Source organism: Hesperophylax consimilis, chromosome 10 (genome assembly GCF_061612785.1).
Source record: "Hesperophylax consimilis isolate HC1 chromosome 10, BYU_Hcon_1.0, whole genome shotgun sequence".
Taxonomy (NCBI): domain Eukaryota; kingdom Metazoa; phylum Arthropoda; class Insecta; order Trichoptera; family Limnephilidae; genus Hesperophylax; species Hesperophylax consimilis.
The window spans coordinates 15,692,727-15,707,975 of record NC_142845.1 but is presented as its reverse complement, the minus strand read 5'-3'; the positions used below and the strand labels follow the sequence as shown (position 1 = coordinate 15,707,975).

The following is a 15,249-nucleotide window of genomic DNA, read 5'->3' as shown; positions in this document are numbered from 1 at the left end:
TTTACTGGTTTTTCGAAATCAGATGACGGCAATAATGGACGGACGGGCTTTCCTCTTATTTTAAAGTGTGCAAAATTTTATCAAGAATTAAATGGTTGGAAAAGAGGAAGGGTGGTTTTTCTAAAGCTCATGAAGACTTTGACCTTTCTCTCGTTTCGAAGGTCAGGTGTGCAAAATTTCGCCATCCTGGGAATAAAACTGTAGACTTATATATGAATCAAATCCCGTCCGTCCGCAATAGACATTCTTCTTTCTAGATAGACTAGCTGAAGTTCCCGGCGTTGCTTCCCGTTAGTCCCGCACTTTACACAATCACAACAATGGTGACGGTGTGTAAAATTTCATTAATCGCGGAATAAAGCGGTAGATTGGCGCACAGCTCAAATCCACGTCGAGCCACATACACTCCTGCCACTGACACTCTTTTTTAAATATAAATCACTATAATAATAATATAAATAAAATAGATAAAGTTGCAAGATGCGATAATCGTGTATCGGGGGCACGTGCGTGCACGGAGAAAAATGATCCTGTTTAAAAAGTGACAGCATGGTAACTTCCTGATAAAGTATCGTGATTAGTCAAGCAGAATATATCTATAACCATTTATTTATTTTTGGATCTCTTTTACGTCTTAAAAAATTGCTTTATTTACATAATTACCGTGTATTTCTTATGAAATTTCAGATTTCCAAAAAAATTGTTATATTCATATATCTATTACACTATCAATTTTTATATCTCTATGAGACGTGTGGGATTGCACTAACCTCCACATCCTGGAATAAAAATTATTATTATATCGAGAACACATGTTATTTTCCTTATAGATATCATGACGGAATGCTACAATATAAGTATGTTGGTGTCAATATTATACTCACAAAACATTTACTTTTCTGATACTTTGCTAGGAACTCTTTCAATTTATTCATTATAGGCCTGCAGTCCCAATTTTAACAGGAAAGATAATAATTTGACCAGATTTTAATAAATTAACAGTATTTCATATCAGTAAGTTTTCTCCGTGTAGGTACATTGCAAGGATGTGCATATCATACAATTTTTCACAATCCATGAATAAAAATACCTTTATAAATGTTCGGAAGATTTAAAGTTAATTTTTCTGATTCTGCTCGTCATACTAGAAATGAGTAATTTGAATAATTTCATTCATAATAATTGATTTTAAAAACCACACTTTCCGAATCGGTTCCAACGTCATGATACTGGCTGGTAAGACGGCTGTCACCGACGTTGGCCGGTGTTACGTCAACAACGTCATATTCACTAACAAAACCAACATGTCGTTTTGGCGGCAAATCAAAAATGGCACATTTTAAATCGTTTCCGAAAATTTATTCGTAACGATTTAAAATAAAATTTTATAAGAATAACCGTAATTTTTTTCTTAATTTTTTTATTTATTTTTTATATTAACTCCACACAGGAGGCCCTGAAGAAAATAATTTCCCTCAGGGCCTATGTCATCTTTGAGAATGCTGTGTGGAGGATCGTTTTGTGGAGAGGAAGGAGTGAACATGGGTCTTGAAGAGTCCCATGTTGTAGGAGGGAGGAAACACAGAGGCCGGCAGTTCGTTCCACAGCCGAGCTGTTGAACTTAAGAACGAATCGTAGAAGCGACTCGTCCTCATGTGACAAGTGTCAACTGTGTGCAAATGTTGGGCGCGCGTTTGGCGTGTATCCCGACTACGCACCGGTGCCGAAGGGATCAATGACGCTAGTTCCTCAGAGCATCTTCCATTGTAATACCGATAGAACAAGGACAGCATACCTACCTGACGCCTGTGCTCTAAAGATTGCAGTCCGTCTGTTAAGATTGGGGAATCTATCAAACGGACCGCCCGTTTTTGCACAGAGTCTAGGGTTTTTTTCAGGTATTTAGGGGCTGCGGACCAGAGATGGCTGCCAAATTCGACAGTAGGGCGCACTTGCGATTTGTACAGGGTCAGCAGTTGTGTATTATTAAAGTATCTGCGGGCCCTGTACAGTACGCCCAGCTTCTGAGAGGCCAACTTAGAATAAAATAAATCAATCTTCCTAGAATAAAAAAAAACAGTGAAAAGGCCTTTTTATATTCCTTACATAGCGTAAAAAAATAAGTGAATATTAAATTAACTGAGAATATGACATAAGATCGTGACCTTTCGAAAAGTAACACTAATTTCTGAACACCGTATATATTGTGAAAAATATTCACCTGAACCATTGTTATTTTCAAAGTTACGTCTTTTTAACTTTGAACCTTGATGTTGCCATTTAAAGCTCACAGCGTCCTGATTTTCTACAATTATTTGGCAGACTGTCTATTTTAACAGTGCTCCTTATATTGTTTAAACATGTGCCAGGGACATGCGCGAGATCATCTTCGCATAAGTCGCCCAGCAAAAATACTTGCTAAAAGCTCCATTATGATATGAGACCACTAGCACAAGACTGATATAATCCTCGCTTTTAAAAAAATCGAGCTTTTGATCTAATTTACATTTATTTATGACATACTATAAGAAAAAATCCATCTATCCTCATTTTCACAAGGAAAGGGGGCAGCGCGATAAACCGAAACCATGGTTTTGTATAAACACTGCTTATAATATTTATAATAAGATATGGGTACCTACTCACAATAATATAAAAAAGTTTCAATAAATGTGTACTGAATTTGACAGAAAGAGCCAGATAACCAAATTTGATTTACTTTATAGGGTTCTGTGATATTTCATCAAAATGAAAATTCAGCACACCTTTAAAAAGTGATATAAAATCATTAAAAGTGATGAAACAAAAACTAGGATTAATAGTTAATAGATTAATAACCTAGTTTTTTTAATCACTTTTCATGACTTTTATCACTTTTTGGAGGTGTCATTTTGATGACAAACCCGGTCACCACTTTATAGCCATGTTGCTATTTTATATAATTGTTATTATTGTTTTACTATTGAAATGAATTTCTACAAAATAAACTTAAATATTTAAATATGACCTTAGTAAAAAGTCGCGAGTTTTTGAGATATCCTCACGGAATTTACGGAAAATCTACACCTAATTCGTAAAAGTGCGAATATCTCGAAAACTAGCGACTTTTACTGAGGTCATATTCAGATATTCCGATTAGTCGTGAACTGGCCGATAACCCCTTGAAAGGTTGGCGTCGGATTTTGGGACACGTTGTATAGGTGCGGCGACTTGCAATGGACCTCTACATAAATATCATTATTACTTTGCAAGGTCATCAAACCATAATAACTCATTCATTAAATGACTAATGAAAATAATTATCACTAATAATTGTGTGCATATCTGCATATAATTAACATCGCCTGTTGATATGCGAAATAATTGCATGTTATTAATTTTTTTATAACACGAGTATGCTGTCATCGTTCGGCAATATACCTCATCTGTTTCAGTTTTATTTTTAATCGTTAAGATTAAAGAATGTTTTCAAATTATGCAGATGAAAATCTTTTATTGTGCCTCTGTATACCTTTATAATGATGTCAAATATTTCGAAGAAATGTCGATCTTTAAATATAGGGTTTTCCAATAAGAGGTGTTATTTTGAATAGCCCGCTATTTCGGTAGATGTTACTTTTGAAGCTGTAAATTTTTGACATTTGACAAGTAGAAACTACGTCATTAATAAAAATGGAACGATACACGCTTCAACAATGCATTGAAATTATTAAAATTCACTTGAGTGAATCAAATTCAAATCATCTTGAGTGATGAGGCCCATTTCCACCTCGGTGGCTTTGTCATCGAAAATGAGGCTGGAGCAACAGTTACGGTGAATGGATTGCGCTATCGAGCGATGATTAATGATTTTTTTTATGGCCGGAATTGGATGGTATTGATCTGGACAACGTTTACTTTCAACAAGACGCTACGTGCCACACAAGCAACGAAACCATTGATCTTTTACGGGAAAAGTTTCTTTGAATATCAAAATAACACCTCTTATTGGAAAACCCTGTATATTTATTTGAATTTTGATTATGTTTTCGTGAATGAATGCAAATCTTGGATGTGGAAATGAACCCACTTCCAGACATCTAATCGAGATGAAACGTAGCAGATAGACTCGTTGTCGATGACAATATACTCTATCGACTTTTGGTGGCAATCACGCATACACACATGGACATTTACGCATTTCTCTAAAATTGGATGACATTACAGCAGTCAATATCCGAAATAAATGTCAGTCCTACCCAATTGTGATTTGGCGCAGTTGTTAAGGCGATGCACTACGTAGTAATGCAAAATCATGTGTTTTTGGTTTGAAATTTTGGTCGCCTAGAAATGTTTCAGATGCTTTAATTAAATACTGCGAGTAGAATACATCCTGGCCTCTGAAATAATCGAGTATTTTTTAGATAAGTCTTTTTATAAGCCCAGAAAAAAATAATGTATAAGGCCTATGAAAACTGCTTTAAAGTTCAAAATCTCCTAATTATGAACCCATGTTCGGTTATGATTTTATTTTATAATGTGGCAAATTAAGTTATTTATAAAATGATGGAAAAAAATTAAATATTTATGCCTGAACATCCCCAAATTAAAATAAAATGCACTTTTTAGCCATGTTTTTTTCATGCATAAATCAAAACAGGCGGATGGTGTTAAGCGGGAATTTAAACCTTATCGCCATCTACGTAAGGGGTGTTATTGATAACGGCTCGATTTAAAATATTACACGACGTAGTGCATCGCCTTAATACGGTTGACTCCAGTCCCTGCGGAGGAAGGTTCAATCCTCAATTCAAAATCTTTTTTTTTGTTTGTTTTGAAAGACATTTTAAAAGTTCACAACAATCCTTGAGGACGACGGCCAAACAAAAATATGTAAATCTATTTAAAAAAATATGTGTATTATAGTTTAAAAAAAGATTATTTTATTTTTGTTGATTTTTTTAAAATATGAATGGCGCAGAAGAAAAGCAAATGAGAATGTGGGGGGGTATATTTTGTGGACTGTAGGGACTGGTGAGTGGAAGGTGATGGAGAAGTGGAAGGTGGGGAATTACCTGGCTACTCAGATCTGGTCACCTAACACGGCTAAAGCCAATTTCAAGCAACGTTTTAAATAGAGCAAAAATCTCTCGACAAATGCTTTAGTTTCATTTAAACATACACTGTGAATTTTTTAATGACTTTTACATATTAAATAACAGAACAAAACATAGAAACGTGTTTTAAATAATTTTCGGAGCTTACTTCCCTCTTTTTGGAATTTCATAAAATTAACGTTTCGTCATAACAAATGTACAGAAAATATCTTCAAAATTACGTTTTTTGGAACTTAAAAACTGAAATTAACGAGAAAACTTGTTATAAATCGGTATAAATTGGGTATGTTTTGTTATAATATTAGTAGTAACGAAGCTGATTGATCTCAAATGACTGCCTGTCAGTGACAGTTATATTTTCTTATTTGTTTACTATTTTTTTTTCTTAAAATACTTTTTACATTACTATTTCAATATATTTTCATAATATTACTACAAGTAATACCAAAGATGATTGACGCCAAATAATAAAAAAAATGGTTATGAAGTGTGAAGTGCATTATTTCAATGTAGCACCCCTAGTAAAATTATGCAAATCTCGAGGGATTTCTAAATTCTCTCCCGATATCCCGCGGGTTTTAAAAAAGGTGCGGAATTTGCAAACCCTGGAGGGTTTTTGCAAACCCTGTATTAGAAAATTGAATATATCTGATACGTTATAAGTTTTACATTTTAATGTATGATAAAGATAAAATATAATCTCATTACGATTTGCCTTTAATCGTCGGGTTCTATTCATGTTTGGTAATGAAATCGAATCGTGAATCAGCATATTTATCCCCGCTGTGAGTGTAACGACTGTAATAAGTAATGAGGATTAGTTTAACTGTTTTGAAAGTGAAAGTTGTAAAAAGATGCTTCCAGTTATACATACCAGTAACACAAAACCAAATTTCTAAAATCAATGAAATATTATTTATATTCATAGATATTTAGGATAAACTAGCGCCGACGCGTGAAAATGGCGGGATATTATAACAAGTGTAAGATTTGTGAAACTGAAAATAAAAATTAAATAAAATATTTGAAAAGAAGTAATTAACTTCCGAGTGTTAGTAAACTTGGAAAATTGCGACATCTGTCAAACATTTAAATTAAAGAAATAAACATTTGAAATAAATAATTTGTTAGTTAACGACATAATTTTGGATTCTACTTTATCGCACGTCTGATATGATTTATAGTTATCAGTTACAATTTTTATTATACGCAGGAGCACGCAATCACTTCATACGTGCATCGACCACATTCCTTTACATTGTGTGGTACTGGGCAGATAAATTAAAACACTACACCTTAGAAACATGTTTTTTACGAAAGTGCAGAATAGTACTAATTGAATATGTAATACTATTATCTGTTTGCCGAATACTGAGCGCCTTTTCATGTCTTAGATACTCTCAGTTTCACCCTGGTGAAAAAATACTTTTCAGAATCGAAACCTTACTTGAAATGGCTTTAGTCGTATTTGGTGACCAGATCTGACTAGCCAGGTACTTACCAACCTACCTTTTTCCCATCTCCTTCCCTTTCCCACTCCCTTTACAATACCCCACTTGAGGATGCCATAGTAAGACTGGCACCGGATAGTGGGGAGCAGTCGGGACTCTTGTCCGGTATTAACAAAAAATATGTAGGTACTAACAAGTATTCCATATAAGGTCTTTTCTGATTTTCTGTAGCATCGTTAAAATATGTTGTCTTTATTTCAAATACAAACATGATAGTATGAGTAAAGGAAAATAAATTCAAAATTCAAAAAAATATTTATTGCACAAAAATACAGAGTACACAGGGTATAGCTTATAGGTTATATCCTATTTCTTCCAGCTAACCCAATGTGGATATAACAAGGCCAGGCCCTACTCGGGCGCAATTGGAGCAGTCCGCTCCGGGCGCCGAATTGTCAATTGTGACGTGGCGCTGATACACCTAACAGGCGCTGATACGCCTAACAGTCCTAACACATCGCCCTTAAGGTGCTTCACAAAAATATCATCATCAGGAAAATTATTGATTACAGTGATCACCTACATAGGCGTCTATTGGTTTTGACAAGGGGCATCAAAATGTTACTCGCGCCAAGCGCCGTTTGGCCCTGGATATAACTTTAATGCAACTATAACTTAACCTAATAATTTGTGTAGTAAATCCATATAATTACAACGTACGCAACGTATGTGACGTGTGTGATGCAACGTATATGGCGCAAAGTACGTGATGCAACGTATGTGATGCAATAAGCATACTTATCCCACGTATGCTACTTAAATTATACAGAATACAGAATACTCGTTACACAGCATTATTGAAAGCGACATAAAAAAAGAAAATATACGTCTTTTAAAGCCGATCGGTACCAGAAAAAGACTGGCAGTTTGTGTAAGTTAAGTAATTTCCGTTAATTTAACTATAGATATAATGTGCATAAGATTGAAAAAATATATATTTAAAAATATTTTTATTCAAGATTAAATATAATTGTTTTGAATATTGTCTGTCATTGGTTAACTCAATTCAATTAGAAAGTAGACTAGAGTAAGAGGCGTAGGGTTATTAAAAATTGAAGCAGATAAGTTTGGTGTTCTCTAATGTTTTGTACCTTGATGTTGTGCCTCAAGCTGCTTGAGCTCTACTTTATTAATAGCTGTATGTAAATCCATTTTTATTCGAATTTGATCGATTTTTGGAAGTTTTTTTAGCATTTTACTCATGCTAAGAAAAAAGTGATCTATGTCATCTAGTTCTTGTCTCGTTTCTTGAGAACTTTTCATCATGTCCATCATACCAGCCAAAGTTCTCCCAGGGCTTGCCTTCCTTTTGTACGTCGTACTTGGCGTGGAAGAAACGGTGCGGATACTTTCAGGGCTTTCGGGAGAAGGAATGCTGGCTGATAAATCTTCTTTAAACGTAACATCAGGATTCCCTGTAGTAGCAGGATATCCCCCAGAATATGGCTTTAAAAAGGACATTTGTTCTTCAAATCGCCACGGCGGCATTTTTTTTCCCGCTTGGCCACTTTTTCTATGGCGCCTTTTCATTGCGTTATTGTAGCAATTCCGTAACTTATTCCAATCTTCTTTACACTCCTCAACTGAAACAATAATTATTTATGTATTATTTACAAATTTTTGACTATGGGAGACTCATTTCAGGCTATTATTATGGAGGAATCTTCACTTGAAATAGTATTAGACCGCAAGAAATTTGAAACACCCCACCAGTCTTAGAGAGTGACATGTCAAAAAATGACATTCTGAGATGATATTCAAAATTTCAATTCTGGGAAAGAAATCAAAGAATTTATCTGGTATTTTCTCTCTTCAAATTATGTATGGTTCGTTTAGAGATGTGTTGAGCAGGAATTTAATAATGTTTTCAATATTTTTAGATTATTAACTCAAAAATGAAAATTTAATCTAAGACTAGGTGTATTACTAGATCAACCACTAATACCAGCATCAGAACCGTCACCATATGCTATAGTACTTACATAATAGGTAATGAAGCATTTCATTATTAAGATCTTAAAGCAAAAACGTCTTTATGAATAATGAACCAAATATTTTGTTTAAGTCCCGAGCCAGAAGTATTGTAGAAAATGGATACGGCATATTACGAGCAATAGGCGAGAATTTCAAAGTCTAATCCAAGTACACCTAGTAATGGTGGATTTGTTCTGGCAGCATGCTGCCTTCATAACTACTTACGCACAACATTAGAGTTCACTGACGTCGTTTTTGGGTTACACAGTGAAAATGAATCTGCAGTATTTACTCTGCAACATTCACCAATTCCAGTAGATGGAAGAAATCACACTCAATATGACTACAACGACGTGGGAGAAAATTTTAAAGAGCATTAAAAAATGATGGGTCATTGCAATTAAATTTAGTAAGAAGAGGTGGGTAAACACCTAAAATGATCATGTCAAAAATCTCTGTTTTGATAAATAAATAAATATTTTAAAAATAACACCAAATTTTCTCTGAACACTAACTACTGCCTAGGTACCAGGATGTTTAATATGCAATAAAAAAATTCTATATATTTCAATGAGTTGCAACGTTATAATTTAAAATACTATTTGTGTAATCTCGAGTTCCGAGAAACATGAAATATTGTAAATATAAATTTAAAACAAATGTAAAATAAATAATAATAATTATTAATCTAAATCAAGACATTTTAAAATAGCATGAACGCAATCGTAAAGGTACTTACCGCTCTTGCCATGCACTTCTGCTACCTCTTCCCATGCTGCAGTGCGTATTTTCGGATTTCGATACTCAACGCATTTGGTGTTATAGATCACTTCGTAACATCTTATTAAATCTATTAGCTGTTCATCTCCCATTTTAACAACAAAACGAGCAATAAACGCACGAACGTCCTACTCGTTTAAAGGTTTAAAATCAACTGACGCCGCTGACGCGTCACGAACGTACGTTCTAGAAACAAGCTGGCCTACGCGTCGGAACGAGTATGGCCATCCCCTCTCCCTTCCACTTCCCACGTCGAACCGGTAAGCGCGCGCAGATCCACGCGGCATTGGAAGCGTGTGTTTGCGCTGCGAGACAAGCAGGCACGCTTCAAGGCCGGTATATCAGTTATATATAAAATGATATAGGCTTTACCATGGCTCCTACCAGAAAACAAATTGTAACAGTAAAAAGAGGAACTTAAATTTCCTGCCCAAAATTCATCTGTTTCCATAGAAATGTATGCTTTGCCATTTGTTCAGATGTTGTAATGCGTTGCATACGTTACATAGGTACCGACAGCGGACCACTATGTCTTTACCTATTATTTTATCACAGCGTGGGTCAGGCAGATAAAATAAAACACTGCACACATTATTGCTGTCATGACCATGAGTCACGTTCGTTATGTTATAAAGTTACGAGTAATGTTTTTTTTGTCTCATTCTAAAACACGTAATCGGTCTTTTTCTTTTGATAAAACAAAATATTGCGTTAAAATAAGGGAATGCTGGCATTCTCAGTTCTCACGTTTCGCTTTTGGGTGTAGACTTCTAATGCGGAAGTATGTATGGTTATATTGTATTGCCGTGTATAAAATAAACAGCCTCGCTAATGAATGAATAGTGACGGATTCAATACAAGATATTGTAGAAAATGTTCCCACATTATATTATTAGTATCCTGGGATACCAAATAATTTATCTGCTATTGTTGATATCATAAAACCAGTGGCGGATTTAGGAAATCGTATTAGTCGTTAATGTAAGGGGCCCCATTTTCTATAGGGCTTCCTAAACAACGAGAAAAAGGAAATAAAACCTGTATAACATTTTTTGTTTTGACAACTTCAAAATTTGCTCTCGACATCTCGGTGCGGGTAGAAAGAAACTATACTTAAACAAATATTTCAACAACACCTGATCCTCATTTTAAGGTACCTTTTCTTGAGTTGTGACCCCATTGAAGAGTTAGACCGATAGAAGTGTGCTGTGGGCGTGTCTGGTGTTTCAAATTTAGGTCAATTTCCTTTACTTATTTCCTTGACATTACTAAATATACTTATTTAATTTCATTGATCAATCTGTCCCGGGGTCTAGAAGTCGAAAGATCTTATCTGAATTGATCAGTTTTATTTCAAATCGGTATACCTACATCCCAGTTCTAGGGAATATCACGATCAGCTATTGTGACATGACAAATCGGTATACCTACATCTCAGTTCTAGGGAATATCACGATCAGCTATTTTGACATACGACAAAACGGTATACCTACATCTCAGTTCTAGGGAATATCACGATCAGCTATTGTGACATACGACAAATCGGTATACCTACATCCCAGTTCTAGTGCAGGAACACGTGTTCCTGCATTTGATTTGATAGTATATAATGAGAAATGCGAAAATATATCATCCTCATAATATATTCGTATTTTACTGAAAGTGTATCAAGGAACCGATTAATTTATTAGTTAAGTTTTTTAGTCGGATTGCTAATAATTTGAAGAGATTCTTAATAAATTAGCAATACGCATTTTTCAGCTAAGTGGGACAGGCGCCTTGTATCTACTTAAATTAGCCCATGCTGAAAAATATATTATTTTAGCAACGTAGATTACAATAATTTGGAGTTTACTTAGCACTTTGGAGAAAGAATGTTATTTCTCTGAGACCCCCCTACTTACTTTTAAAATACATTTAATTCCCCCCACCTTCATTATGAATTGCTCGTTTCCAGTTTACTGGGCAAAGAAAGCATTGTCAATCAAACGGTTTTGATTTAATTTACAAATAAGGGAGTGGATGTAGCTTCTGGTTTCTTGTAGATTATTTACCAAGGAAAGGAGAGGGAGGGATAAGAAATTTGCCCATTGTATTCAAAATGAAAGTAATGATTCATTTCGACATGCGATTAAACGTGCCACTAAAAGTTCGAATCAATGTTTGTTTTTGAATTTGATGTAAACAATAACAAAATAACGAATTATGTTAGTGTCTCCGTGTTCTAGTATCTTTTTGAATATGATGGAAACAATAACAAAATAACGAATTATGTTAGTGTTTCCGTGTTCTAGAATCTTTTTGAATTTGATGTAAACAATAACAAAAGAACGAATTATGTTAGTGTTTCCGTGTTCTAGAATCTTTTTGAATTTGATGTAAACAATAACAAAAGAACGAATTATGTTAGTGTCTCCGTGTTCTAGTATCTTTTTTTTGTGAAACCGCACAAGAGTCCCAACTGCTCCCAAACGTCTGGAGCTAGTGAGACCTGCCATCCCCAATCGGGGTATGGTGTGAGGATGACGGTAGTGGGTAGGGGAAGGAGATGGGGAATAAAAGATGGAAAAGTACCTGACTATTCAGACCTGGTCACCAAACACGGCCAGAGCCATTTCAACCAACATTTCAATTCTGAATGGTGGTCATACACCAGAGCGAATCTGATAGTATCTTCCACTCTAGTGTAGAAACACCTAATGCATAGGCAAAGAGTTATACAATTAGAGGCGCTATTGCGTACTAATATCTCATTGAAAGGTGTGTGTACATCGGTTTCGGTAGATTATAGCGCCCTACTCACCATCCGATTTGCAGGACTGCTTGCAGGACAGCATGTTGACCGCTAACCGAATTAGGGAATACTACTCACCATCCGATTTGCAGGACTGCTTGCAGGACAGCATGTTGACCGCTAACCGAATTAGGGAATACTACTCACCATCCGATTTACAAAACCCCAGCATGCTGTCCGTAGAAGCTATTAGTTAGAGCGTTAGAGGTAAAAGTGGAATCTATTTTTTCGCTTCATGTCGTATCTAAATATAATACATGACTATGCATAGGCAATCTGATAGATACATAGATTATGCTGGCTGTGGATACGTTTCTCAACGAATTACAGATATTCTATAGAATTTCTCGTATACACGGCGAAACTTCAGAGGATGATAATTCATAAAAAATCTAAGGAAAATAAATCTCATCATAGCCCAAATAAAAAGATGTGATAAGAAATGCAATTAATTTTTATTTTTTTTATTTATACCCGGCTGATAAAGAACTCATATAAACGTAACCATAACCTCCTTTATTGAAGAGCGAGCCGCACCAATTTGTTCATGAACTCACCCGTGGAGAGAACCACGTACCTACTTCCTAAATGTAGTTCAAAATATCGACATGTTTGTTTTCTTCCTACAACGCTATTACAAGGTTTTTTGTCACTGCAAATACATTGTATAAACGGTACAATTATAACGATACGGACTTAATCTGTAATGTTATAAAAATCTACAAATTGAATAGCATAATTTATTTAAACACAGGTTTACTTGTGTTTTTCTTGCTGACGTACAAAAAATATATGATAATTTAATTTTGGATAGATTACAATTTGCACAAGTACATGTTTGACATCATATTATAAAATCTCACGTTTGAATTAACGAACCCATCACATGATTTCACATTCATATTCAAGCCCTTCGTTAAATATCCAAAACGAAGCAATCATATTTTATTTTATCACATTGTCGTCATAAAATCAGACAGCTTATCGTTATTATCGGCCTCTGGGATTCTATTGGATATTAATAACCAATACCTGCACAAAATGTTCAATTATACTGTTAAATTCAAGTATTTCAATGAAGAGATACCCGTTATCAAAATCCAACAAGCAGTAGTTAGTTTACTTTAAATGCATAACCATCTTAGTTGAGTCGGAACATTTTGTGTTGTTTTTTAAACTAATTACTGAGGTATGTGATTTGATTATAAGTACGTCTCTCAAGTCACTGAAGTATTTTTTTTTAGAAAATGTAACGTTCCTGTAACGGTGCAGCTAGGTGTACCTATATGCCTAGCTGAATTTTGAAAAGTTTGCTTTTGAATTTGTGGCAATTTCCCCATTTGTCCTTTTCGTGGATGTGATTGTGTCTAACACGCCGCTATCTTGATTATTTTTAGGTAATTATGCCGTGTTGTGCTGCTCTTTTTTTGTCAACTTTCAGTGCAACACGGCATAATAACCCTAAAATTAACTACGATAAAATAAAAATCTCAAGTCATAACATTCGCTAAGTAGGTACATCGTTCCGTTTGTCGTTTGAATATGGAAATTTCGTATGGCCATGATCATATAGCCATCACTACGCAAGTCTTTTTAATACGGAAATTTCTTATGGCCATCGATCGCTTCGCTTGTCGTTTTAATGTGGAAATTTCGTATGGCCAGTCGTACTAACATGGAAAATTCTTTCTTCATCTTTAGCTCTCCGCTTGTGGTTTTAATCGGTAAATTTCTGATTGCCATCATGCCGCTGGTCGTTTTAGTGGGATTTTCTATAGTTCCACTGATCCTTTAATTAGTATTATTACTGGAAACTCCTCTAGTGTTGATAATGTTTTTTTTTCATACTTATTAAAATATTACATGATGTATAATTTCTATTAGCAATAAGTAATCATTTCTCGGTGACTCAATAACAGACGAATATCAGATATTATGTTGTATTATCATTAATTTGTTTTACTGAGTGGTTTATGATGTTCCTTGACAAAGTGCAATTGAATTATCTTATCTTGGTGCCATTTTTTCGGTTAAACCTACGTTATTGTTACTATCCCAAATTCCATAGCTTATTCTTAATGGCTTCTAAATAATATACGCGAATTGAATACCTATATAAAATTGACCTGTGAATAACTACCATGTTATTTATTTTAAAATTAACAAAAATTGCGAAAAACCTGACAATATTTGAAAAACTTTTAATTTTAAGCAAAGAAAAGCGTTTAATTTATTTACAGTATTTTTTTGTTTTTTTTCTGAATTCACTTTAAGCCTTTGCATAGACAATTTCTACCGTTGTATTAAGAGTCTCGTCAACTCTTTTAGTTTGTTCCTAAAAAATATGTTATTTTGGAAGATAATATATATACAGCCAAAACGTTGATTATATGAAATTCTCTTGATAGAAAAAAAATCGCAAAGTAAGCTCCGAAAATTATTTAAAAAAACGTTTTGTAATGTTATTTAATGGCATGAAAATGTATCTTTAAATGAAACTAAAGCATTTGTCGAGAGATTTTTGCTGTATTTCAAACGAGTCGCGTTTTACTATCCCGCAGCCAAGTAGGGACCCAAAATTACTATCCTCCTTATATGAGCTTAAATACTTGACATATCATTTTAGTATTATACGTATTTCTGCGCAAATACATAAGTTACCATTAATAATTGGGATTTCTATAGTTTAAAAGCCCATAAGACAGAAAAATGCATGGGGTCGTCGGAAGACCCACTTGGTTACAGACGTTTTGTTTGGCATCTTGGCCTGTCAAGAGTTAAATATTTTCACCATTTTTGCTTAATTATTATTTTTCATTTTTTTTAATATCTAACATTCGTATTTACATATCTCCACAGACATAGGAATTAATAGACGAAAAGATAATGGCGAGGGGTAAAATCAACTGTTGAAGAACGAAGGGAGTGAAGCTGACTGTGATTCGTCAATAAATCAATCTGACAGTAAATAGGCATCTCGCATTATAATATCACCATTTATTTCTTAAAAGTAAAATCTGCTTTTGAATGAATAGACATTTTTACATGGGAGCGCAAATTACTCGCCACGTTATGAACAAATTTGCGAAGTCCA

The 15,249-nt window shown here is 34.5% G+C and overlaps 2 protein-coding genes across 8 annotated transcripts in view; one reads left to right on the top strand and one right to left on the bottom strand.

The window, feature by feature from the left end:
- Myo61F (unconventional myosin 61F) overlaps positions 1-15,249 on the top strand; it is a 131,850-nt gene that overhangs the window by 81,882 nt on the left and 34,719 nt on the right. Inside the window, exon 1 of one of the 7 annotated variants that reach the window (XM_089636112.1) lies at positions 13,278-13,344. The exons of the other annotated variants lie outside the window; for them this stretch is intronic. The gene's annotated coding sequence lies outside the window, so the exon portion shown is untranslated. Of the gene's footprint in view, positions 1-13,277; positions 13,345-15,249 lie in introns of those variants that run through there. 7 annotated transcript variants of the gene reach the window in all.
- LOC149420360 (uncharacterized) lies at positions 7,598-9,497 on the bottom strand. Its single transcript, XM_089636105.1, has 2 exons — positions 9,321-9,497; positions 7,598-8,190 (listed from the first exon to the last, which is right to left on the bottom strand). The coding sequence occupies exons 1-2, from the start codon at positions 9,451-9,453 to the stop codon at positions 7,685-7,687; spliced, it is 639 nt and encodes a 212-aa protein (XP_089492231.1). The 5' UTR covers positions 9,454-9,497; the 3' UTR covers positions 7,598-7,684.

Coding starts and splice junctions, on each gene's coding strand:
- LOC149420360 (XM_089636105.1), bottom strand. CDS start 9,453: ATGGGAGATGAACAGCTAATAGATTTAATAAGATGTTACGAAGTGATC. Junction 8,191..9,320: donor AGAAGTGCATGGCAAGAGCG/GTAAGTACCTTT, acceptor TTATTGTTTCAG/TTGAGGAGTGTAAAGAAGAT.